Source organism: Orbicella franksi, chromosome 1 (assembly GCF_964199315.1).
Source record: "Orbicella franksi chromosome 1, jaOrbFran1.1, whole genome shotgun sequence".
In the NCBI taxonomy this organism is placed as follows: domain Eukaryota; kingdom Metazoa; phylum Cnidaria; class Anthozoa; order Scleractinia; family Merulinidae; genus Orbicella; species Orbicella franksi.
The window spans coordinates 13,423,229-13,449,931 of record NC_138145.1 but is presented as its reverse complement, the minus strand read 5'-3'; the positions used below and the strand labels follow the sequence as shown (position 1 = coordinate 13,449,931).

At 35.6% G+C, this 26,703-nt stretch overlaps 1 protein-coding gene across 1 annotated transcript; it reads left to right on the top strand.

The window, feature by feature from the left end:
* Positions 1-25,539, top strand: LOC145491911 (ubiquitin carboxyl-terminal hydrolase 20-like). The gene is made up of 30 exons (XM_081471206.1): positions 1-576; positions 1,764-1,817; positions 2,559-2,621; positions 4,451-4,585; positions 6,331-6,391; positions 6,699-6,768; positions 7,246-7,359; positions 7,699-7,777; positions 8,709-8,886; positions 9,659-10,009; positions 10,525-10,622; positions 11,068-11,116; positions 11,244-11,364; positions 11,829-11,899; positions 12,289-12,322; positions 13,607-13,652; positions 14,854-14,968; positions 15,668-15,748; positions 15,879-15,956; positions 16,135-16,183; positions 16,401-16,464; positions 16,813-16,879; positions 17,002-17,040; positions 17,623-17,704; positions 17,796-17,847; positions 22,643-22,699; positions 23,129-23,228; positions 23,507-23,575; positions 24,112-24,262; positions 24,946-25,539. The coding sequence occupies exons 1-29, from the start codon at positions 505-507 to the stop codon at positions 24,258-24,260; spliced, it is 2,598 nt and encodes an 865-aa protein (XP_081327332.1). The 5' UTR covers positions 1-504; the 3' UTR covers positions 24,261-24,262; positions 24,946-25,539.
* The last annotated feature ends 1,164 nt before the right edge of the window (positions 25,540-26,703 follow it).

The window sequence follows — 26,703 nt, the reverse complement described above, 5'->3', positions numbered from 1 at the left end:
AAATGCACTATGGGATTCAGCGGTTGAGAAAAGATGGCGGACGAAGTCGTGTCTTTTCCTCATCGAAAACTAACTGTGTAGCCACCTTTAAACGATCAAGTCGTCACATCAATAATTTCCGGGATTTGTTAAGACATGAAGAAAAGCTGAACCATCAAGACAGTGCTTTGAAGTCCAAGAGAAGCTTGCTTTTGCCGTAATCAGAACTCGTCTGGAAGTTCTCCATCAATTGGACAATGTGACCAAAAACTAAACAAGTGTTTGGTATAAAGCTCGAAGCTCTTTCTGCTGGCAGCTTGTACTCTTTTGCTATTAAAGCAGTAGCCAAATACTAGAGGCCAGGAAGTCTTAACTGAAGATTTTCATCAGCTGTTTGGATTACTCGAGACAGGCAAAGTGTTGTTCCTAGTTTGTGTCCTCTTGACCCGTTTATCGCAGAAGCCGATACATGCTCTGCAAAGATTCCTGTTTGGAACTAATTTTGTGGCTCTAGCTTACAAGAAAATGCCGCCCTGTCCTCATTTAAATTCTATCGAAGAAGTAAATGTGGAAGAGATCAAGAGGAAAATGAAAGAGGTAATGTTATGCTTAGGTTACTTTTTTTGTGCTTGGTCATAGTGAGTTTGAGTATCGACTTCCTTTTATCTAAAATCCCACTGTTTTAGAACTGTAAGGTTCAGTCTTAGTTAAGAGGCTTTATGAAGATTAAGTTAATCTTGAAATTTGTCTAAGTAAATGCCTGATTGTCTGATTTGATACTGTTCTGTTATACCTTCATTTTGCATATTATAAACCTATTAATAGAACTTGTTGTGTTATTTGTCAGTCAGCGTAAATAGTCAGGAAACAGGTGTTCATGTCTACGTCTAGAGTATATTTGTTATGATCATTAGAATTTGAAAAACACGATGTTTTGTACCGATGAGTACAGCTGTGTTTCATTTTCTATTGACGCAAAGCCATGCAAACAGCCTAAAAGGATGAATTGGTGCTAAAGGTAGCATAACAGAAGAAGCCAGATTCCTAGGGGCTTCGAAGGGAAATTTTGTATGAACTAGGTCAAAATCATCATCTGACAGACGTTTATGATAGCTGTGTATGGAAACTATATAACATCAGTTTCTCAAACAAATACTGTATTTTGTTCCAAGAGCATAGAGCGGTTTTTAACTGAGTGTCGTAAAACCAAAACCAAACCAATTACTTGCCAATTAGACTGCTCAGCCAATCTCCAGCTGTAGTAAAACCAAAACCAAAACCAAAGTAATTGCTTGATTACTTTCGACACTCAATTGAAAACTGCTCTGATCCAAATTACTTGTATTGCACTTTTTTTATGGCCTTTTAAAGGTTTGCTATTATTCTTATTGTTTGCGCCTTATGAAACATACTTACAGACTAAATGTTGTTATGATAAAAAATTGCAGGATTTTTAAAGTAAATAGTATGGAAGGGGAATTATTTACTGTATTAACTGTTAGTGATGGTGGCAGGAAAATCAAGACTGGTTTCCATGTGATCAATAGTACTTAGTCCTCAAAGTGTTTCTAGATTTTTGTAAATTTATGTTCTTTTGCTTTTTTCCATTACAAGTGCAAGTACAGTGTATAGGATACACTATGTAGACTACACTATCTACACTGTCTACCAGTATAGTGCAGATCTACATTACACTATGTTGACATGTTGATCAATTACCTGCCTCGACCACTGCAAATGTCTTGCAGTGAAATGTCTTCAATAACATTGTTTTTTGTTTTCAGGGAAGTTGTCAAAATTGCAAAAGGTCTGGATCTGACTTGTGGGTCTGTTTACAGGTTAGTGAATTTCCCGTGTCTGTTGAATCCCTAGTAGTGATCAACATAAGTTTTTCTGAAACTCAGTTGTGATGTTTACAATATTTCTAATTTCATGCACGCTGATTGGCTCATTTTTATCACCAATAAGAGTACAGACAGATAAAATTTTAATTTATCTAAGTTTTCAAGTTTAACTTTCAGCTGTCAAGCTGTCAACTTTTTAACCAATGAGATTTTATGCACATTTTTAAGTGGCCAATCAAAAAATAACAAAAGCTTCTGACAATGTTTGCGTCATTTGGAATAAAATTCACTTATCTATGTTTATGGCAAGGTTACAGTGTCTTTTCCCATTTATTCCCGGCATTTGACCATTTTGGGGTCTTGTTATCATTAAAAAACAAATGGACGTCAGTTTTTTATGCATCTGTCCTCTTATTGATGATAAATTTCGTCACAACATTATCAAAGTTTACTATGGAACTACTCGCCTTCGGCTCGTGGTTCCACAGCCACTTTGACAATGTTATGATGCAATTTATCATCAATAAGAGGATAGATGCATAAAAAACTGACGTCCATTTGTTAAATGAAAGGAAGAAAATTTCTAACTAGGGGATATGTTTGAATGTATTACCAAAGTTTCCATGTGTGATGTTTTAGTAAAATTGATATGTTTCTATCTTACGAGTTAAAAGGTCAAAACTTGTGTGCTCACATATCAATCATTAAGTGTACTTACATCTTTGTTTCTTTCAGAAGTGTTGTTCATTTGTAGGGTGTGGACGATTTGGTAACAATCACATTGAGCTTCATAGCCAGGTATGATAATTTAAGTAGAAATTTACCACTGTTAAAAAAAAGCTTAAACATGGAGCGATTCTATATAACTAGGCTGAGGTGTTCAGCCTGCCAATCACAAGTCCCAACGGATGACCAATGCTCCTATTTGATTGCCTTATTCACTCAGGTCTAATTTTAGTGCATTGCACATTGCCACAAAATTCTGGAGAGTGATGGGTGTAATTTTCTGTTTTATTTTACAAGTAAGCAATGCCTTTTGAACTAAATGAATAGTAGCTTCAGGAGAAGAGTTAACAAAGAAAATTGACATTTTTTAATTTCAACTTCATAATTTTGTTCCTCCACTTACGAAAGCCTTTTGTATGAATTCGAACTGTTCACTCAAATTTATAAAATGCTGTGTCTGGCTCTTCTGATGCCAGAGTGTCTTTGCTCCTTTGAGGATTAATGTGGTTGAGAAATAAGGAGTTGGAAACTAAAACTTGTAAAAAAACCCAGATACAAGCAGACTACGAAGGTAATATATTTTATCTACAGTAATATGGTTATTCTTCGGCCGGTTATCCAAAAGAGATTGCATAATTTGAACTTTAGCTGCTGTTGTACTCTTGCTGCTAAAATTCAGTTGGCATTTTACAAACACAATTTTTGTTTTTGTTGCATTCAGCCATAAGTCTTCCTTCTCCTTTCCAACATCCTTCTCCTTTCTAACATCAATATTCAGGTGAAATCTCACTTTGTCATTTTTTAAGCTCTCATGTTTCTTCGTAGTACTTTTTGTTTCCAATTTCTTTGCTCTGAATACAGAACAGTTTGAGGAATAACTCAGCATTGTTCAGTTTTCATTTTGTTTGCACCATCATAACACTCATAAATCTGAATAATTTTAAATATCCCACCAAAATCTGTCTGTGTTCACAGGCTAACCAAAATCACCTCTTACGAGATTTGTTCATTCTCGGCATGCTGAGATAAATGGAAACAGATAGCTTGTTGATCGCAGGCATCAGCTTTGTTATTTTAGTTAGCAGTGAAATTTGAATGTTCTGTGACGACGATAATTCGATGTTTTTGTTCTTCCAAAGGCATCGTCTAAAGTGTTGATATAAGGTTATTTTCACTGTATTTTTATTGTTTACCTTGTATTATTCTACATAAATGACTCTGTTGTTTTAACAAAAAAAACGCTATTTCTCCCATGACTTCTATGTTATGCGACCGTTATTTTGGCTTTCCACCATTGCACAAAAAAGCCAACAAAGTGCTTAAAAGGTGGCCTGTTCTTGCCTTTTATAGGATCGCTCCATGTTTAATAAGGGTGTTTGTGCCTGTTGTTACTGTGCATCCTTACTGTGCACGTAGTTCATTTTGCAAGCAATGTCATGCCACATCATACATCAAGCGTGTACACTAAGGAAATATGATCAAGCACAGGGCTTGACACTGGTTGCTCTAACTTTTCCAGCAATTTTCTCTGAATCTTAAATGAATAGTTTCTCATTGATTTTTGATTTTTGTCTGTGAGAACCAGTAAATACAGCTTCAGCTGCACACATGTATATGTGTACTAATCTGGAACTTTAGGAGTGAATACATGAAAGATCATATATTTGAACTGTGGAGAAAGATATGAAGACACGATTGATCTTTGCAGTTGTACATGTACACACAACTTAAGCTGTTGTGAAATTAAAGCCAGCCTTTAATTTCACAACTGCTTATAATAAGTTGTGTATAACAGTAACGATCAATCATGTTTTCAAACCTGGAACTTTGTTGTTGCTCTGTTGCAACATAGTACTAAGAATACACTTTGTTCTAACATTTTTCTCTTCTGTAATTATTAGGAAACCAGCCATCCCTTGTGCTTACACCTGAGAGATTTAAACATGTGGTGTTTCAGCTGCCAGGCTGAAGTGCAGCCATCTGACAGTTCATCAGGTGCAGGCATTGATGATGTAGCTAGTCCATTAAGACCCAAGGTAACAAGAACATTTTATCATATTGTGTTGTTGTATGACTATACCCTGTCAATGAAGGCTTTTTGGTTTGAACCCTTCTGCCAGAAAATTCATGCTTTCTTTTATTTAATTTTGTCTTTGGCTTTTGAGACCTCTTTCTCTCTCAGAATTTTCTGTGACCTTCTTTGGTGTGGGTATTGATATTTTCTGGAGCCTCACATCACCTGTATGTCTTATGCACGCCACTCTATACAATGCAGTCCTGCCTCCTAATTTAAGGAGTGCTGAATTGTCATCGTAACCTGACAAAGGCTAGGAGTTACATGAACCTAATGAATATTGGTTTTGTGTCTCGTCCAATAAGTGTTGTTAGTAATGTTCTCTACAGTCATTTTATCAGGCTACAGAAAGTGTTGTAGAGAGCCAGTTTTGATTGGAAGAAAACATAATTATATGGTTGTCTTGAATAGTTTGATGAATGGCATTGCACATCACTATAGCGACAAAACTGATCGGAAACCTTTTGATTTCTTAATCTCATCAGAACTCATATCAATGACAATCATGAGTTTTTCAGGTGTACACTTGTTCCTTAAAATGAATTTAAATATTACACACCTAGTTTATGACTAGTCCAGATGCAGAGAAATCTTTTCTCCTTAAATCTTGTTCTTTTTTTCCTTAAAATGTTGTTTAGTAAGCAGCGAACTCAACAGACTTTTTGAACACAACCACCATATGCAGTACACTTCATAAACCCTTCAAGACGGTTGGTTCGATCCTGAAGAAACCGAAGGACAAATTCGATCAAGACCTGTCAACTGGTGTCGTGTATAAAATCAATTGTAAAAACTGTGAAAAACTTTACATCAGTCAAACATCCAGAGCCCTGAGATCCAGAACAAAAGAACATAAAAGAGCCGTCCTCACATGTGACAAGAACTCTCTTTTGGCGCAACACTGTATGAAAAACAACTACGAATTTGATTTTAATAATGTCAAGGTCATAGACCACTGTCCCTTGTGGTCACATAGATTGTTCTTGGAAGCGTGGCATTCCATTCACGAACCGAACTCAATTAATGACCACGCGCATATTCCAGACATTTACAAAATGCTAAATTAATCCTTAGCGAGTTCCTCACATTCTTATAAACATCTCATTTACATTTAGACACCGTTAAAATTCATTTCATCACTGAAGAAGGTTATAGTATTTTAGCCGAAACGTCTATTTTAAGATTTTTAAGTCAGTGACAACAACTTTTAAGATTTTATTACTATGCCTGACTACAACTACAGTATTTTTATACACTTCACCCACTCTGCAGTGTCAACCACCTTTTATAACATTTGTACTGAATTATATCCTTTGGAGGATACAGTTCCATTTTCAATCACTGTCTAAGGATATTGAGTATTATTAAAAATGGATCATTGGATAATGCAATTTAATAGTTCTCACTGGCTTAGCCATCATGGTACATGTATATGAGCCATTATACATGGTAAGTATACACATAAGTTTTTGAGGCGTTAATATTTTTGTTTTATTTTAGTTTTCTATGTTTGTTTGGGGGTGTTTTTTTATAAAACAGTAAGTAATACCTATTTTATTTATTATTCCACACGCGCTAGTTGGATATGAGATGGTTATAGCCTACTCTGTGCTATGTGCCTCATTGGCTATCTGTCATCTCATATCCAACACACGCTCATGTAAAAATTGTTAATCAGATCATTATTGCTGCATTGTTTTTATTTAGACTCATGAGGTTCTGGATATGGAAGACGCTCTTGAACTAGAGAAAGGCTTGAAACCACGAGGTGACAAATGTTTTTTTTTATTATTTTAATGAGAACCACTGTAGTAAGAATGAAAAATAATTTTTAATTTAATTTACTTTGAAGTAGATACACTGCTAATAAGTGTGGACTGTAGCTATAAAATGGTACATAAGTTAAAAATTGCAAATGAAAGCAAAATTACAAATTTTTTTTTCAAGTTTATGACTCTTTTTGCAATCAGTAAGAACAAATAATGTTTCATATACAGCACAGGAATTTGTTTAGCTTTCAGTCTGAGTTGCTTCTCTCTGAAACTATTCTCAAATGGTGTTTTATATCACTTCAGGCTTATGTGGTTTGTCAAACATTGGAAATACCTGCTATATGAATGCCGCTCTGCAGTCTTTGTCAAACTGGTACGTTATTTATTCTTTTTTGATTGTGTGTACTGCAGACAGTGCTTACAAAAATGTTGTGCTTTTCAGATCACGGGTACACGTTTACGTAATAAATTTGTTCAGGTAATCAGGTGTTTAGTTCAGGTTCTCCAGTCTCAATCCTTCTTTAATCCAATCTTTATTTAAACCTTCACCACAACCAAGGGGTTCTGTTATTAGACTTGGGCACCAGGCAAATTGACCAGACCAGCTGTGAGGATGATTTGGCTGGTGGTGAAGACAATTTGGCCTGCCTGGCTTTACCACCTGGAAGAAAAGTTTTGTTATAACAAAGTTTAGTTTAAAAAGTTTTGCCTGCCTGTGAAAACCAATTGCCTTCGTACTGAAACCTTAATGAAACCTCTGCACTTCACTCACATGCTTGGATCAGACTTTATAATTGTAAAATAAATAATTATGTCCTTTTCTGATTGCTGTAATCCACTTTTTTTTCAGCCCACCTCTCACCCAGCATTTCTTGGAGTGTGGTAGTTTTGCAAAAGAAACAAAGAACTCCTCAGTCTCTAGGAACTATTCACATCTAATCAATGAGTTATGGTCTCGAAAAAGGTACATAACTGTCATGTAATTGTAATTTAATTGATATTGCTAATTTGAGTATACTGCGGGTGGCTGAGATGAAGTGATGAAAAACCATGGATATATGAGCAGTGTTCTTGCTTACATAGACAGTGTTGCAGTGTTGTTCACTTTTTTTGCTCAAAGTCTATATTCCCTCTCAGACAATATATATTTACAATGAGTCAGTCCAGTGAAGTCAAATGTACCTCATTCTATGTAACATTGTTAATGAAAGGAGACTTAGTTTCCAGGCAGTAACTCTTTCATATGCTCATTTCATGTAATTTCCCCCTTTATGATTACATATAAAATTATTACTCTTTTCAGACCAAAGTATTTTGTGCCCTCCCAACTCTTACGTAGTGTTCGGTTGATCAATCCACAGTTCAGAGGTTATGGACAACAGGTATTTACTAGTCGATGATCTATTGTAGTCTTAATCTTGAGAGCTGTTTTGTGTAGGCTTGAGTTCCACAGCCAGTAAGAATCATCTTGATCAGTCCACAGTAATACTGACAACTGGTATTGCAGCCCAAGAGCTGTTTATCACATAGCATAAGAGTTGTTTTGAGGCCTTATGTGATAACTAGTCATAAAAGAGATAGGTAAAGGTGAAGGTGATATGGGTTGTTTTGACTTTCTTACCTTTTTCCTGGTGGGGGCTTTAAATTGTCCTTCAAAAAATTACTATTGATCAGTCATTGCTGCCTGTGGACTGGCAGCCTAAGTTTTTATTTGTTAAAATAAATAATTATGGTCCAATCAGTTCAGGGATCAGCCATAGAACAGTTCAATAGCTTTTCACCAGTGAACTGATACAGTTAATTCTCCCAAGGTTGCAACCTGAAAAACGTAATAAAGAAGGTGAAATTATTCACCAAAAAATAAGACTGGAATGTTGTTGCATGTGTGGTTATCTTAAAAAGAAACTGACTTAAGTTGTACAGGCTTGTAGAAGGCCTCATGGTTAGTGTGCTTGACTCAGGATTGAGCGGTCCAGGGCCGAGCCCTGGCTGGAGACATTGTGTTGTGTTCTTGGGCCAGACACTTAACTCTCACAGTGCCTCTCTCCACCCAGGTGTACAAATGGGTACAGGCAGATTTAATGCTGGGGGGGCGGGGGTAGCCCCATGATGGACTAGCATCCCATCCAGGAGGGAGTAGAAATATTCCTAGTCGCCTCATTCTACAGAAACCGGGATGAGCTCCAGCCTGGTGGGCCCCTTGGTTCATATGCAGACTTTACATCGGCAGTGATTGCTTTATATTTGTTGAATTTATGCTATGGCTTACATGTAGGTCTCCTGTGTTTCTGTTTCTTGTTTTGTTTGTGGCAGGATGCGCAGGAATTCCTGCGATGTATCATGGATCAATTACATGAGGAGCTGAAGCAGCCTGTGCCATTACTGGCAGAGGATTCAGATTCATCTGACAGTGATGATGACGAACCAAACCATCACAACAAGAGGCTGTTGGGAGGGACAAGTCTCCCTCATAGCAAAAACTTGCAAAATGGTATGGATGTAGATAATTACCCATGTATCTACAGTTTGTTAGAGCAGTGCTCCAGATAAGTGAGGGGTCTCCGGTCAAAAACCTGACAAGATCAGCTACATGACCCAACAAATTAAAGAAAATTTATAATGATTTGGTGGGATCAGTGGGAATTTATCCATTAGAATTCCCTATTGACACTCTGCCTTAAAATATTATCTGGAACCCTGGCTAGAGGTAGAAAATTGGTGAAAAGAAAAGAAAAATAATTTGTTATTATCTTTGTTCATTAATATATTCTTGAATTTTAGTTGTTGTCGACAATGGGGGGATGCTTAACTCTCACATTGTCTTTATCTACACATGATTGCAATTATATGCTGGCATATAAATTAAAGTTACCTAAGACAATCTAACAAAAAGTCTGGAGTAGTAGTAGTGACTATGAAAGTCTGATGCTGGGCATAACTTAAGAAATATTTTTAAATATTTTTAGAGTCAGAATCATTGAATCCCCAAGTTATTTATTTGTTCTTAGCATGGTTAAATGTTCTGTCAAGAAGACTGGTACGACACAAGGGGGAGGACAGTAATAAACTAAAAATAATCGTCATGCAAAGGAAACAGTTCTTAATGCCACTTATATAACTCTCAGAAATGGTATTAGAAGAAATATATGAAAATTAATCAGGAGAATTGATATGTTGAGATTGGGATTGAAAGGTTTAGTGACATTGAGACTTCCCACTCCATATATTTATCAAAATTATAACTGGTAAGTAACTTGCTGTAGGAGACAGTGATGTGGACATGTACTCAGACATTGGTGAAGATGCCACCAATGACAAACCTTTTCACGTTAACTCAACTGAAGAACAGGCAAACCCAGAGGGAAAACCTGAAGGAGCTACCAAAGCCAAACGAAGGAAAACCAAAGAAGATCCTGCTGATCACAATGACGTGACAGTGTCAGTTGAGGATGAGCCAATGAGTGACGGTGAAGCAGAGCAGCATGAGCAGGTTGATGAGGATATGGAAACTGAAAATGCGGCACTGATCAAGGAAGAAAAACCTGTCGATCACAATACAAAGGAGAAGCTGAAGCAGACAGATAGAACCAAGAAGCAGCCAAAGGCTGAAACAAGTAAGGATTGTATTGGACTACACAAAAGTGTATTGGGAGGCACAGTGGCCTCATGGTTAGTGCACTTAATCCCGGAGCCGAGCCCTGGCCGGTGACATTGTGTTGTGTTCTTGGGTAAGACACTACTCTCACAGTGTCTCTCTCCACCCAGGTGTATAAACTGGTAGCGGCAAATTTAATGCTGGGGGGGTAACCCAGCGATGGACTAGCTTCCCATCCAGAGGGGAGTAGAAATACTCTCAATTGCTTCATGCTACTGAAACTGAGATAAGCTCCAGCCTGATGAGCCACTTGGCTCGTATGCAGACTTTACCTTTTTACCTATACAAAAATGTATATCTGAAGTATTCTCAACAATCTTATTCTAGTATGAAAAAAAGCATCTCTTGTGAAGTGTTCTAGCATTTTTAAGTTTAATATTAAATTTAAAGGTACAAGAAGTGAATATTTTTATATAATTTGTGAAGATGTAATCTTTGTGCTCTAAGTTTATCAATATATACTTTGTTTTGTAGGAAAGAAGAAGAAACAACCAGTGAACTACAGTAGCATAGTGACAGATTTATTTGATGGCACAATACAGAGTTCAGTGCAGTGCTTAACCTGTCACAGGGTATGAAAAATAGCAAATTCAGAAGGCCATTAATATTGTCTTCCTTTGCTTACTTTTTGTTGTAAGTAGCTTAAAAAAAGTTCATCCTTAAGTAGCTTAAACAAGGTAAATGGAATCAAGCTGATTTGAAAAATTTTAAAAACTGACAAAAAAGGAAGCTTTAATTTATGATATACAGGGCTGTAACACATGTCATTTAGGTGCAGAGATTCACATGTAAAATTAACCTGTTTTTGTGAAACAGTGCAGTCGGTGCTTATAAATTAACTTCCTTTGTTTTTCGTGTATCAATGAGTTTGATAATACTATTGACAGATCTTTTGTCACGAAGCCCTGACTTATAACTTGTATTTCCATTACATTTTGTCTTTAAACAAGGATGAGAAAGATGACTTGGTATCGATGCTTAATTTTTTGTACTGTATTATCTTATTTGCATGTGAAGGTTTCATCAAGAGCAGAAACATTTCAGGATGTGTCTTTGCCAATTCCAGGTAAGGAAATAGTCATTGAATTAATGGGAAGGGGCACATCATGCTTACAATTACATGCAAATGCTGCTCAGGGGAAACATTCTGACCCTAAAGGTTTCTGCTTACAGGTAGTAACTTTTTTTTTCAGGCAAGGATGAACTGACAGTCCTTCATGCTTCACAGTGCACTGCTCTGGCATCATGCTCATCTGTGATGGACAAAGATCAGGATAAAGGCTGGATGACAACAATATTTGAATGGCTGAGAAGGTACTGTATGAGTTTGGTACCTAGATGACTGTTCTTATTTCTTTGTTACACTTAATATTTCTTTGGTTCATAACTTAAAACTGAACTGACCTGTGCAAAAATGTCTGCATGGTGTCTTATATATTTTGGGATAATGGCAGGTTAAGATTTGATTGACTGACTGACTGACTGACTGATTGACCGATTGACTGATTGACTGATTGACTGACAGACCAACCGACTGACTGACTGACTGACTGACTGACTGACTGACTGACTGACTGACTGACTGACTGAGTGATCAATTGACCAATTGACCGATTGACTGATTGACTGATTGACTGATTGACTGATTGACTGACCGATTGACTGACTGATTGACTGATTGATTGATTGATTGATCGACTAATCAACTTATCATCTGAGATCATCTGATCATCTGATCAACTGACTGATATTTCTGAACTGTTTGTTTTATTTACTAGGTGGTTTCTAGGTCCACAAGTCACTCTTCATGACTGTCTGTCAGCATTTTTTTCAGCAGATGAATTAAAAGGTGTGTTGTTTTCCTGACGCAACTTTTTGTCAGGGATATTATTTGTGGGTTTAATACAATATATCTCTTGATTCTATCTGTCTGAACCTTAAATTAGTGAATGATTTTATTTTTCTCCTTATCTGACCAAAAACAATTCTAGACCAACCACAGGTGCTGTCATCCCTCTGGCATCTAAAATCCTATCATCAGCAAAATTCTAGATCTTTATCTCTATACGTTTACACATTTACATACAAACTGAAATGTATGCTGGCTCTGTGTGAAAACAACAAGGTTCTAGAAATGGCTTTACTTTTCTACCTTAAAATAAAGATATTCCTTGTCATCAATATTTCTTAATCAAGTCCAGGTTTATTCATCATGCTGCATATTATTTTTTTAATCAGGAGATAACATGTACAGTTGTGAAAAGTGTAAAAAGTAAGTTTCTAGCTTTTTTATTGCAATGCACACAACTATTTACACAACTTTCATTTCAATACTTCACTACTTTACTATACATAATAAACAGGACTTATGGTATAACACAACTAATTCACACTCACTCATGCACACACACTTACGAACAAGTTTACACAGCAAAGTCACACCTATTTGAGCCTGACATATTCTAAGTTATTTAAGTACTTCTAGTGTTTATATTGCCCACTTCTCCCTAAGCATATCTAAATTATTATTTTTTGTACAGACTGATGTATTTTTCAGTCTCATACTTAATTTGACTTTTGATTTAAAACCTCATATACTTGGAAGTTGTAAGTTTCCAGTTGCTCTTGTCTTATACCTTTAGTTTTTCAGTTTGTGCTTAATTATAATTTGAAAAATTTGTCCCATATTGAATTAGGACCATCAATATACATGTGAATATATTGTGTCTATTATAGTCAGCTAGTCTGAGTAAAATTCTAAGTTGCTGATTTTGCTTCAAATTTACACTGTATACTTATTTGAAATTTACAAAAGTGGACTTTCATGATCCATAAGAATCGTACTGTCTACAAGAATACAATCATTTTAAATCCTTTTTTAATTGATGTAATGGTTGTTGACAGAGGTAGTGCTTATTATTTATGTTGCAGTTAAAAATGTTCAGTAGGTAATTTTTTTTTAACTAGGTAATTTTTTTTTTTAACCAGGTAATTTTTCTCTTGCTCTGTTTCAGTCAACTAACTAAAAAGGGTTTTAATTTATGGGGTGTGGTTAAAAATAGGGGCCTGGTATTTTTAAGGGGTTCTAAAAAGAAAAGAAAAATTAAAAAAGGAGGAGAAAAATCTCATTTCCTACTCTTCTCTTCATCTCTCCCTGCTCCCACCTACTTCTTCTGCTCTTTCACTATCTCCCTATTCTACGCCTACCTCTTCTTATTTTCCTATCTAATTATTAATTTCAAAGGAAGAAGGAAATTACAAGTACCTACCGTGTGTTGAACCCAAGACCTTCAGATTACATGTCCATCTCGATCTCCACTAGACTACACAGCTCAAGTTGAAAAAATTTCTTTTTTTTTCTCCTAATTATTGCTTTTTTGGGTCCCAGACTCACCTCGGTCCAAATATCCAGGTAAAAAATTTGTTTTAAAATTACCTAGTTAAAAAAATATTACCTAGGTAAAAATCAAATTTACCTGAAGAAAAAAATTACCTACAACATTTACATTATTTGCATTATGTTCAGCAATTACAATTTTTACTTGTTTGCTTTCAGGTTAAGGAATGGCATCAAACTTTGTAAAGTAACGCACCTTCCTGAGGTATGTGCACTTCTTGCCAGTTTTACTGTAGCTTATTGTGAACTCCTTCTTAAACAGTGGTAAACTCATTTTAGTTTCTGATTCCCTGGTTAGTGCCTGGACTTTGGGTTGAGTAGTTCAGATTGGAGCACTGGTCAGAGTCATTGCATTGTATTCTTGGGCAAGACACTTAACTCTCACAGTGCTTCTCTCCGACCAGGAATTGTATGGGTACTGGTAATTAAAGCTGAGGGGTAACCTGGCTATGGACTAGCATCCCATCCAGGTGCCAGGTGGCGAGGGAACCTACAAACATGGGTACCAAAGTAGTTGAGACACTTTTAGAAAATGACACTTTTTGATATTTAACTGCTCATTCTATTTCAAGAGCATCTTGTGATAATTCTCTGATACCCCTGACCCCCCAAGTCAGTGCTGTGTAGGTGATGTGGCCTGCGTAGTCTTAGAAAGAGAAAAATCAATATTGTTTGCTGGGAGGGGGATGTTTCAAGAGGCATGAAAATGGAATGTTACTGTGAAGTGTCTCAGCACCTTCGTCGCTCATAGTTCCCACATGGTACAAATACCAGAGATAGGTGCTGCCCTTGTTTAATAGTAAGAGAAAGAAAATAGAAGTCAAACTTGTTTGAAATTATTTTGAACTACAGTAATGGTGTTTTGAGCTTAAACAGGACTGAATTTTGAATTCGAATTCTCATCAATGCTTATTTGATCCTTCTTAGCCCATGTACTGGAGTGACTGACTTTAACCTCTTTGTCTCTTACATGTAATAAAGAAATGTAGAGCTTTAAGGGTTCCTCTCTATCTGACTTGGTTGTTGCTGGTAGACACTGGTTTAAAACAATACAGCAGATACAACTTTAACACAGACTCGCTAACTAGTAGTTCCCGGATTTGAACCTTCATGTCAGTTTTGAAGTCTTGTGATATACCATTAATTGGTTGAACCCATTCTTCAGGGTTTACTTATTTATTGTATCTTTAAAGCGGCAAAATTGAATCAATTGCATGCCATTGATATAATTAATGTTACTGAATAATGTTGCAGTGAATGTGCTAAAACTGCCTGCATTAGCTGCTCAATAGTTTTCTTTTGAACAGAAATTTGTTGGTGTTGATTACTACCCTAAATGCTAGAACCATACTAATTAACAAAAGGTTGAAAGCGATAATATTCTGTCTCTTTTCTCTGTCTTGCAGATTCTGTGCATTCATCTGAAACGTTTTAAGCATGAAATGTACTTCTCTTCAAAAATCAATCACTTCATTTCTTTCCCTTTGACTGGGCTGGACATGAAACCTTTCCTTGTTAAAGGTTTGTAATGTTTTATTTTTTTTTACTCATTTAACCTTTTGAGGCATCTTACAGCAAGGCCAAGATCATGAAGTAGATGGAGATATTAGCTGGCTGCCGACGACTGTTACAAAAAAATACAAAATTTACTTTTATTTATAAGAATACTCAGGATTAAATTATAAAATTATAAATTATAAAGCACATCTTAATAAAGAAACAAGTATGAAAACCTTCTTTTCAATGAATCTGTAGTTGCAATGGCTCTCGTAAAACCACACTGAAATTCATTCTAATTACCATAACTGTAAATCTACTAGACTAGTGTTTTACCATGAATGCTGCTCTCTTATTGGCTATCCTACTGTTTGCTCTCTAGTTTGTTGTAGATAGTGAGTAGCGTAGTGTGTACAGTTCTCAACAAAAAGGCAGCTGTTTCTTTGCATTTTTAAAGTGTTGACATCATTATTTAAAACGTGAACCAGTCTTGTTGTTTAAGTTTTAAGCAACTGGTACATTTATATTAAAACAATTAGATTATTTGTTCTTGATTCCTATGCATGATAGTTGACTTAGGCTACACCTTTGTCACCTATCACACTAAAGAAACCTTGAGTTTATAATTTAATTGTTACAATTAATGATAGAATTTACTGGTACTACCTTATAGTCTAATACGTACTTAAACAATACTTATAATCTAAGTTTTTGGGTATTCAGATTTCAACCGGCTGGATCCAAATCAGAAATGTACAACGTATGATCTTGTTGCTGTTATCACTCATCATGGCAATGTTGGAGGTAGGTGTCCTCATATAGTTTCTTTTTGTATTTTCTTTCTTCTGCAGGCTTTTCTCTTAGTGAACACTTGCAGCCATGTTTCTATGCTCCTGTTTATAGTAAAATAATGACAATGTTTTGTTCCACCTAGCTGGACATTATGTGTCCTTTGCCAAGAATTATATCAATGGTAAATGGTACGAATTCAATGACTCCTGGGTTAGTGAAGGTAACTACAACAATGCAGCTACATTACTAAAGTTTACAAATAATTTTATCACATTATTGAGTCAACAGGCTTTAAATTTTAACATACATTTTGAGAGGAACTTGATGTGACTTTAATCCTGCTTTGCACTGTGTCAGATACGAAGCTTATTTGTATTTTACTTGGTTTAACATTTCAGTTTCTGATTCATATGTTGCTGATGTGGAAGCCTATGTGTTATTTTACAGGTTTGTAGTACCCTGTACTAGAGGATTCTTTTAAACCACTTCAAATGTAGAGATAAGTCCCTTTTAAACTACCTTTCCCACTCTCCTTAGAACCTCACTTTCTCATTAATTAAGGCTCCTTATCAAGTTGGTTACGCCTGATACAGAGCTTGTATCTGTCACAAAGCAAACAGTTGAACAAAGAAATAAAAAAATTCATGTTTAAACTTCTCTGCAGAAAATCAAGTGAAGAAGCCACCAAGGAACGCAAGACATTTTTTAATTTGCTGAAAGATGCACAGGTCCTGCTAGTAGATGTATAGTACTTCATTAAGGAAACAGGTTTATATCAATGTTGTTGCCCAGTGATATTCTTCAAGTCCTTTGTTAAGAAACTTATGTCACTGTGCCAAGCAGGCAGTTCAAGAAATTAATTTTAAGGTTGGGCCATGCTACAGATTCTGAATGTTGACTTATGCAAGGGTATAATAATATTATGATTAAGTTAATTTAGGTCATTCCTTGTACCAGAAAAACTGTGGAGAAGTAAAGAAAACAGTGTACCAGAACTTGGTCAGAATACATTTTTGTTCTTTTTTTGTGGGTGGAGCTGCTTTTCACTTTAATTTGGATTTTCTTTTTTCATACAGTCCAGTGAATTCAGATACTTTGTGTCCAAGAAATGGTTAACCAAGTTCCAGTCATGCATGGAACCAGGTAACAAAGACAAAACTTATGCTAGAAAGCCTCTGATTGACTGATTTGCTACAGTCATGTACATTATTTTTAGCATGGTTGAAGAAGATGCTTACATGTACTTCATCTCTTGTATGTTACAGGACCTATAACAAACTCAGACTTCATGTGTCGTCATGGAGGTAAGTGATCAATCAGTGCAAAAGTGACCTTAATTCCATTCCTCTGTCTAATCACAGTTTCTCCCTAGGCAGTGATCTACAGCCCTATTTGTCTATACATTATCAGGACGTTATAAACAGATAGTTGTCAAGTAGAAAGGAAACCATCCACTACAGGAACTGATATACAATACCATAAATTGGCAGATTTAAAATCCAGAAAAACTAATGTGCAAAAAGTGGGGAAAATTATAATAATTTTATTTGAAGAGCTTTTTGGTCTCCAGAAGTTAAATGTGAGACTGTTGTAGCATGTTATAAAAGTAGGCAAATTGTGTAGTTTTATAAGAAAAAAATATTGCATAAATTTATGACGTTTTAGCAGAAATTCTTTATCAGCTAGAGTGTAGGCACATATGATGTCATACATGTCAATGCTTTGTCCTGGTTGAATGCTTTCCTATTTTTGGTATCACATTGTCAATAAATAGATGAAAAAGCAAACACTAAATATTGAGTTGTGTATGCAGTGGGGATTTGTATTACATGCCTCTCTCTGCCTATGACTGCACAAGGTTTCTTATTATTTCTTATTTCCTGTAGCTATTCATCCATTAAACATGGAAATAGTTCATGACATCACAGTTCCTCTTCCTGAATCTGTTTGGAAACATCTCCTGACGCGGTGAGTTCAATAGCATTCCCATACTTTTGTATGCTCATAAAATTTGACGTATGAATTAGGATTGACCTCTTTAAATCTTGCATGTGTATAGGTTTGGAGGAGGACCCCCAGCCACAACACTGAACATGTGCAGACATTGTAAGGTGCGGAAGCTTATGACAAGAACTCTTGTTTAAAACAGCAGTTACTTTACAGTGTTCATGGGAACCTTGATGTACCAGTACATTTTAAAATTACAAATGCCTCTTGGTTGGTTTCTGTCGTTGTCATGAAACAAAGGGATAATCATTTTCTATTTTTTCTGTTTTGAACAAGGCAAAACATAGGATGCTGACCATGTTTTTTGGCCCATTGTTTCCTCAAAACTAAGTGGAAACTAGCAAAAAAGAAAGCCAGGGCAATGTTTTTCAATTTATTTAAAGGTCACATGCACAAATTCTGCTAATTTGAACCAAAACAAACCCAAAATCACCATATATCCCCTTTTACCACTAGCTTCTTCAACTATTGTTCAAGGGATTTGATGTTGTGATATAACTTGTGACACAACATTATATATTTTTAGCAAACACTACTAAGAAAATATGCACGCTGATTGGTTAAAAACACATAACTAGCACGAGCTGTCGACGTAATGATGGCGCAGGCAAAGAGAATTTACATTTTGATCATCAAAGTTAACAAGTTGTTTTCCTTTTTTTGCCATGGTGTTTTCTAAAAGAAATAGAAAACATGTTCTCTGTGTTTTTATCAAGTTGTAGAAACACTCGTGAAAGTTTGGGAGAACTCAAAAAAGCTGTGGAAACGCTAGCATTTTTTTTTTTTTTTTTTTTTTAAATTATTATTTAAAGTAACACGTCTTAACAAATTACACGTATCACAAATTACAAAAATTACAATAACAAAGTACTCTGGCATGGCTACTCCGATACTACAATGTACATTACTTATTTACATCAGGTGTTACTTACTTACATCAGGAAAACGAATAACATAAAATAATTAATTAATTCTGACAGCACACATTGGCTACAATTAAATTAAACAGGATAAAAAGCAAGAAATAGAAATAAAAAGAGAAAGAAAAAAACAATAAAAGGAAAGGAAAACTTAAAATTACAAAATAAGCAAAAAAGCAAACAAACAACTCGTAGCGTGGGGAAGGGGGAGGAGGAACGATTTCTAATCTTGATTTAATACAATTAAAAGTAACTTAGTCTATAAAGTTTGTGACGAGCATTGTTTCGTTACGAGTACTTTTTCGGTGTTAATTTACAAATTTTCAACTTTGTATTTATAGTTGATTCTAGCAATAAATTTGGGTAGTACAAGTGAACTGTTGTTTAGTTTACTTATATACACATAGAAATTCATAAAAAGGAGGGTGTAATTGAATTTTCTCACTAGCTCCATATATGTTGGGTGTTTAAAGGTGGCGAAAAGCGTTTCTTTTGTATCTGGCTTAAAGTTTGAACCATTCTGAGTGTTAAACCAATTGATGACTTTGCATGTGAAGCTTTTTGTAAATTCGCAGTCGATAAAGGTGTGATTTATGGAGTCTGGCTCACCACAGTAGATGCAGTCACTGTCTGTATTTATCCCATATCTGAAGAGTTCTTTCTTTGTAATGACAATCCTATGGATAAGTTTGAATTGAAATTCTTTCAACTTATTTTCTTTGCATGTTTTTGAAGCCATTTTAAAGACATCTGTCCAATTCTCTGTGTCTATTGAAATATCCCTTTTCCATCTTTCTGGGCCAGTATGAGGTGATTGGTGTTTCTTAACAAGAAGTAGGCGGTAATAGTCTCTTGCCTTATACGTTTCAAAATTGATTTGATTAGTTTTGTTCAGTAAAAAAGATTTCCAGTTTTCTCTATAATTAAAGATCGAGTTTTGCCCTAGGACTCGCGCTCTGTTCTTCAAGCTCACAGGAATTGCACTCAAGATTTGATAGAACTGGAGAAAATTTGTGTTACAATGATATTTAGCATGAAATTCTTGAAAAGTTAGGTATTGACTGTTTTCATTAAAAAGCTGTTGGATCGTGTGGATACCCTTGACAAACCATTCCCTTATAAATAGCGGTTTTCCATCAACTAAGATTTCTTTGTTATTAAAGAGAATGGTTTCGGTTCCTTGATCATAATTGTACAGAGTCTTGATTTCATCAAATGCAATAAGTATGTCTCTGTAGAATGTTGGAATGTGCCTTAAATATTTGACATCGTAGTTACATCGAAGCAGGAAATTGAGACCTCCGTGTTTGTTAAAAAAATAGTCTGGTACTACTTTCCAATTGCAGTTATCTCTAAAGAGAAGTCTTTTGATCCATGCAAGTCTGAGTGATTTTATCGTAAGTTCGATGTCAACCATCCGTAAGCCTCCCGAGGAAAGGTCTTGGTACATACTAGTCCGTTTTATTTTGTCCTTCTTATTTTTCCAAAGAAAACGAAACATTTTATCTTTTACCATTGGCACTATTTCCTTAGGGACGTTAACATTTGAAATTGAGTATATTAAGTTAGATAACCCCAAAGATTTAATTATCAGTACTTTTCCATAGAGTGTTAATCCTCTCGATTTCCAAATGTCTAAATTTGTCTGCAGTTTTTGTACTTTAAAATTAAAGTTCATCTGGTTGTTACCTTTTTCGTCATAGAATATACAGATTCCTAGTAATTTTGTGGGAGTATTCATCCATTTCATCCCTAGTGGTTTGGTTCTATTCAACCATTTCCCTAACCAGAATGCTTTTGTTTTCTCTACGTTGAGCACTAATCCAGAGAAATTCCCAAAAGCACTCATAGTTTTCAGCGCTTGTTCAGCAGAAGCCACATCAGCACAAAATAAGTTGGTATCGTCTGCAAATTGGCTTAGTTTGATCTCTGAGCCAAAAATTCTGATTCCTTTTATGGTTGAGTTTTGTCTTATTTTGTTTGATAGTATTTCTGCTGTCAGGATAAACAGATATGGTGAGAGTGGGCATCCTTGTCTAACTCCTCTAGAGGGTTTAAACCAGTCCGTTGCAAAACCGTTGTTCAAAGCTGCGCTTTCTATGTCCATGTAGAAGATCTCGATCCATTTTCTTAAGCTATCACCGAAATTGAATTTTTTGAGAGCACTTTGAATACAAGACCATTCCAGTGAGTCAAAAGCTTTTTTAAAATCAACTGATATTAATATACCTGGAGTGTTGTTCACCTGAGTTTGCTCCATAATATCACTTATTAATCTTACATTTTCTCCAATATATCTTCCTTTTATGAAGCCCGTTTGGTCCAGATGTACGAGTTTTGAGAGCATTGGCTCAATTCGCCTTGCAATGGCTTTTGATGCAATTTTATAATCCACATTAAGTAAAGTGATTGGTCGCCAATTCTGTAAAAGCAATAATTCAGCGTCGTCTTTCGGTAAAAGCGTAATTATGCCTCTACGCTGAGAGACCGATAACCTCCCATGCTCATATGCTCCATTCAGGCTTGCTAATAGATCTGCTCCTACAAGATCAAAGAAATGCTTATAAAATTCTACGGTAAAACCATCCTCGCCTGGTGATTTTCCGTTTTCAAAAGTCTCCAATGATTTTTTACATTCTCCGTAAGTCAAAGGACCGTCTAAAGCATCTCTTTCTGCATCGTCTAGTTTAGGAATTTCCATGCTTTCGGTAAACATTTCAAAGCTATCCTGTGCGTCTGTTGTTTGAGAATTATACAAATTACTATAATATATTCGGATCATTGATAGAATTTGTGTTTCATCAGTACTTGTTTCATCATTTTCCAATTTAATTTCGTTGATAGTTTTTCTATTATAGTTCCTTTTTTCTAAATTAAAAAAGTATTTTGTGGCTTTTTCGCCCTCTTCTACCCAGCGGCATTTAGATCTGAAGATTGCAGATTTACCTTTATTATTATATTGATGTTGGAGTTCTTTTTTGAGGTCATCATATTGTTTAAGAATTCCGTCAATGTTATCAAGGTTCTGGCTATTGCAGATTATTTTATCCAGCTCATCAAGTTGTTGTTTGATCTCCACTTCATGCTTACAAATTGCCTGTGCTTTTCCTTTAGAGAACGAAATGGTTGTGCTTCTTATTTCCATTTTAATCAGTTCCCAAAACAGCTGTTGGTCATTTACATAATTATATTTTTCGCGAAGCTGAGGATATAATTCTAGAATTTTGGTTGTGTATTCCTTGTCCTCTAATAGAGAATTATTGAATTTCCAAAAACCCGGTCCTCGAGGATTCTCGTTCGGCCATGACAAAAATAATATCGTGTTGTGATCTGGTGCTATTGAGGTTTGGATGTCCACTTTTTTAACAAATTTTGTCAAGTGCTTGGATATTAAAAAGAAGTCTATTCTTGATTTCACGCCTAACGTTTTAGACCTGTAAGAGAACTCGTTAACGTTCGGATAACGAGTTCTTTGTATGTCGACAAGGTCAAGGGTATCCATGGTGATATTTACCAAATTCCTATATGCTGTTGGCCTCCAAGGAGAACCACCTTTTTTGTCTTTTTTAGATAGCGTACAATTCCAATCACCTCCTACTATAAGAGTTGTAATTTCCGATTTGTCAATTAAGAGACAATTTAGTTCTTGAATGAAACTTACTTGTTGTGTGTGGTCGTTGGACGCGTATATATTACAAAATGACAATTTTAGACCGTTGTAAGTGAGGTTGATTAAGATCATTCTACCGTCCGCGTCACTGGATGTGAAGGTCACTTTTTCTTTTACCGTTCGATTAATCAAGATACAAACACCTTTGCTATGAGAAGTCCCGTGAGAAAAGTAAATTCGTGGAAACGCTAGCATGCTGCTCGTGTTCCCACAGCATTTCTCGTTCTCTCCACTTATGTTTCTATAACTCGATAGAAACACGGTGCATGGTTTCTATTTCTTAAATAATGTGTTTGTGTATTATAACAGAAAGCACTAGATGAACTTGAAAGAAGAAGAGAAAGAGAAATGGAAACATTCAAAAGGGTAGGTACAGTCATTCTAATGTCACTGCCAAACTAGTTGAAGTTTACAGATAGCATGTGAATAGCTCTTGAAGAATCTCATTTTACAATGATCCTTTGACTTTAGATTGCCCAACAAACTGTCCCTTGTTACATACATACATACATACATACATACATACATACATTCTTTATTCAAGACGCAAAGTTACAAAAGTATACATATAAAAACAAAAGATAAAAAAGAAAAGGTGTCTCAAAAAGGAAGTTATGAGGTAAACCCTATGTAAAATGTATGTATGAGGTAAACCGTATGTTGGCCCCATTTTAGAATTTTTATCTGCTAGGCCTATTCTTTAGGAGATCCTTCTCAGTTACTAAGATAGTCAGCAGTTAGCAGATAACCCTCGGTATTATAATCATCCTCAGACAAGTTTTATTGTGTTATCAGCTGAACCATGACTATCCAGCCAATGACAATGTGGATATGTACTGCATCAGTATGCGATGGTTTAAACAGTGGGAGATGTTTGTTAAGGGACACGAGGATGGTAAGACTCAGCAAAAGAATGTTGTGTCTCTTAAATGACCTCTTTACTAAAGGAGCTTTTATATAACCAGTCTTCCTATAAATATGCCTTGAAGCTTTTTCACCTTCAACAGGTTAACAAGAGGCCAAAAGTTTATTTTGAAACACTGCTACACTTATTTTAAAATTACAGTAGCTATAATTATTTGTTTGAATAGTGTGAATTGAAGCTGACTGGATGTGATCTTCCGGAGAAATTAAACTAAGCATTATATATGAAAACTACTTGTTGTTTTTCAGATCCCCCAGGTCCTATTGACAACTCTAACATTTTATTTATGAAGGGCAACACTAAAATACTGAGAACCAGTAAGTATTTTCATTGAGACATTTTTTTGTAACACTGGAGCTGGTCAGATCTAAGATTATTAAAACATCCTTCACTTTGCGCATTTCTATGAAAAACAAATTCAAGTAATGCATTAAATCAAACTCCTTGAAGGATAATGTTTTCTACCAGCTGGGCTTTTTAAATTTTGAACTGAAATCATTTGAGACTTGGCTTAAAAATACACTTTTTCCTGTGAACTGACCACCAGCAAATTATTGTTGGCTCAATGGCAGGTGTTTCATAAGAACCAGACACCAGGCAAATTGACTAGCTGTGAGGATGATTTTGCCCACCTGGTTTGACCATCTAGTGGAACGTTTTTCTTATAAAGAAGTTCAGTTCAAATAGTTCTGCCTGCCTGTGAAAACCAGTTGCCCTGAAACATTAATGAAACCCCTGCAACAGACTGTTTTGATTGGCAGTAAAAAACACGCACACTTTACAGAAGCTGCATCTAATCATGAATACTTCAAGTCACGGTGATATATTCATTATCTGTCTTTACCTTATTTAGACTCAGACTACGGACAGCTATCATTGGAGACGTGGACCTTCTTACATGATATTTATGATGGAGGTCCTGTGTTTTTTATTGAGGGAGAAAAAGAGATTGAAGAAAAAAAAGATCAACAAGAACAGGAAGAGGAGGTTCAACAAGAATGAAGGTACAACTCAAGTGGTCAGTTTTAGTATAATATTTTTATTACTTGATTAAGAAGGAGGAGAAGGCCCAATATGAAAAAATCTGCCGATCAGACTGCTTTTTTACAAAGTATTTATAGAGGTATAGACATTTGACATGGTATTTGAGATTTTGATATAGGCTAAGTGCTTAAAATCCATTGACACCTCTAAAAAGATCATTTTTAAATTTGTGGAATGGCCAAGTTTGAAAGTTATGCCTTTATGACTGACAAAGATAATAAGCTCTGCAACATCTGAGGATTGTATGTAAGACTTCTCAAACTCATTAATAATTCATCAAATTAAAACATTGAAATCACAACCATGAAGGAGGTTTGGATACCCAGTTTTAATTAGCATAGATTTTGGTGATTTTACTCCTTAGTTTTTGTTTCAATTGACAAGATATATCAAACACTCGAGACAGTGTTTCATTGGCCATCCAAACACCTCAAATTTCGTCAAAAATACTCTGGTGCGTGTCATATTTTCAACTCTATTTTTGGTGTTTGGATACACTGTCTCTCATGTTTGATATATTACATGCAAACTTCCCTGAACAGACCTCATGCCTTAAAGGCTGGAAAACCACTGTCTTCTTAACTCAGTAATGAACTCTCTTATAGGTGGTAAGCTAAAGACAGCTTCCTTTTCTGTTTTCCAGGTCCTGTACAGATCAAACAACCAGACTGTAAAGTCTGTTTAAGACCAAGCTGAAATCAATACAGTCAAGTTCCTACCAAACGTGACTACTCACATATAAAAGTCCTTGATTTGCATGAGATTTTGGTTCTCAGCCAATTTGTATTGACTAAATGTGTAAGGGTTATGACCCTAGCTACCTCTCATGTAATATTTAGCCAGTGGCACTGAAATTATTTTACACCCGTAATTTTTCTGTCATTTACTGGGAGAGATGTTTGTCATCAGATATAATTTTCAGGGATGTTTGGTTTGAAATTTTAAGACATAAAATTCTACAGGTACTTTAGCAAACAATCAGTGCATAGTTATGTTTACTTAATATGTTATCCATAGTCACTTAGGACCCTATGTCAGAGACAACTAGAATTGTATAATTACCATGTGCAACATATTCAAATGTAAGTGAATTCTTGACATTTTCAGCAAAAATGTGGCTGCCACATCTGTTGCAATGTCTACTGAACTCTGGTTTTGAAATGCATCGTAAAAGTTAAGGAGATCGAGCATATTCTAAGAAAATATTTTATCTTGTTAGACTAATATTAATACTCTGGCTCGTGACTGTGTGACATGGCGAAGGAGAGTGTCTGGCCCTATACCCACTTAGGGTTATGGTCAAAATCTAATCTTTTAGACCTCAGATCAATCCCTAAATTCCTCATACTACTTTCATAAGTTTAATACAATGTCTACTTGGGAGGTTTGCTTTAAGGGAAGCCTTTTTTCGATTTTATTAGGTCTTTTATAGTGGCAAAATGTGCTCAAGAAAATAGACTTGACTCCCTCTATGAGATACACCTGCAGGGAATCATGGTAGTTGTATTCACCAAAACAAATATCCAGTCCAGGATGACGAATACAGCTACCATGATTCCTGTCAGGCACATCTCATAGAGGGAATTGGGCATTGTGGGTGAGAGAAAATGTAATTGCTGGTACATCATTAGGGATCTGGTAACCAAGTGAGATACGTGGACTTCTTCCTGTTGTCATTAACCCCTCAAGTGATCAGCATTTTATTTCTCTACACATTATTAAGACAATTAGCATTAACAGAAGTTTGTGAGAGTTAAGGAACCAATTGGTTCATGACATTGAAAATTCTCCCAGTTTCTTCTATGAATAGATGTTCAGTGATCAGTGACTTGAACATTTGTCTATTAGTGAAAGTTAAACATCCAGAAACCAATTATGAACAGCTGAAATTAAAATCACATGATTTATATGCCATGTTGGCATATGTGTCAGGTTTTCAACAATTAACACTGTAGAATGCCACATAATTTGTAAAGTAAGTTATGCAGTAAAAGCACATCTTAAATCCAATAACAGGGAATTTTGCAACTATCCATTCTTAAAATTGTATTATAGAAAACAGTAGAGTAACTATAAAAATTTTTGCTTCACTGAAGATTAGATTAACTTTTTCCTGGATCACTCACCGGGTACATTTGTAGGCAAATAGAAGATACAGCATTTAGGAGAGGTAGTTCTGACCTGGACAATGTGTTTATCCATTAGAAAGTACTCAAGGTTGAGAATCTTAAGGAAAATGAAAACAAAATTGAAACTTGAAAGGCAAGGTTACCACAAGGTTCAGTCAGTTGGGTGATGAACTGTAAATGCTATTTGCTTAGTTCAAAAATTTCCCACAGAAAGAGCACTTTTGTTTTTAGCAATTGAATATATGAAATATCTTATATTTAAAGTAGCAGGT

What these genes read in the sequence shown, in the direction of transcription:
- LOC145491911 (XM_081471206.1), top strand. Translation starts at nt 505, where the DNA reads ATGCCGCCCTGTCCTCATTTAAATTCTATCGAAGAAGTAAATGTGGAA. An exon ending in CTAGTCCATTAAGACCCAAG is followed by an intron (nt 4,586 to 6,330) that starts GTAACAAGAACA and finishes GTTTTTATTTAG; the next exon opens with ACTCATGAGGTTCTGGATAT. An exon ending in ATTTGCTGAAAGATGCACAG is followed by an intron (nt 16,465 to 16,812) that starts GTCCTGCTAGTA and finishes TTTTTCATACAG; the next exon opens with TCCAGTGAATTCAGATACTT.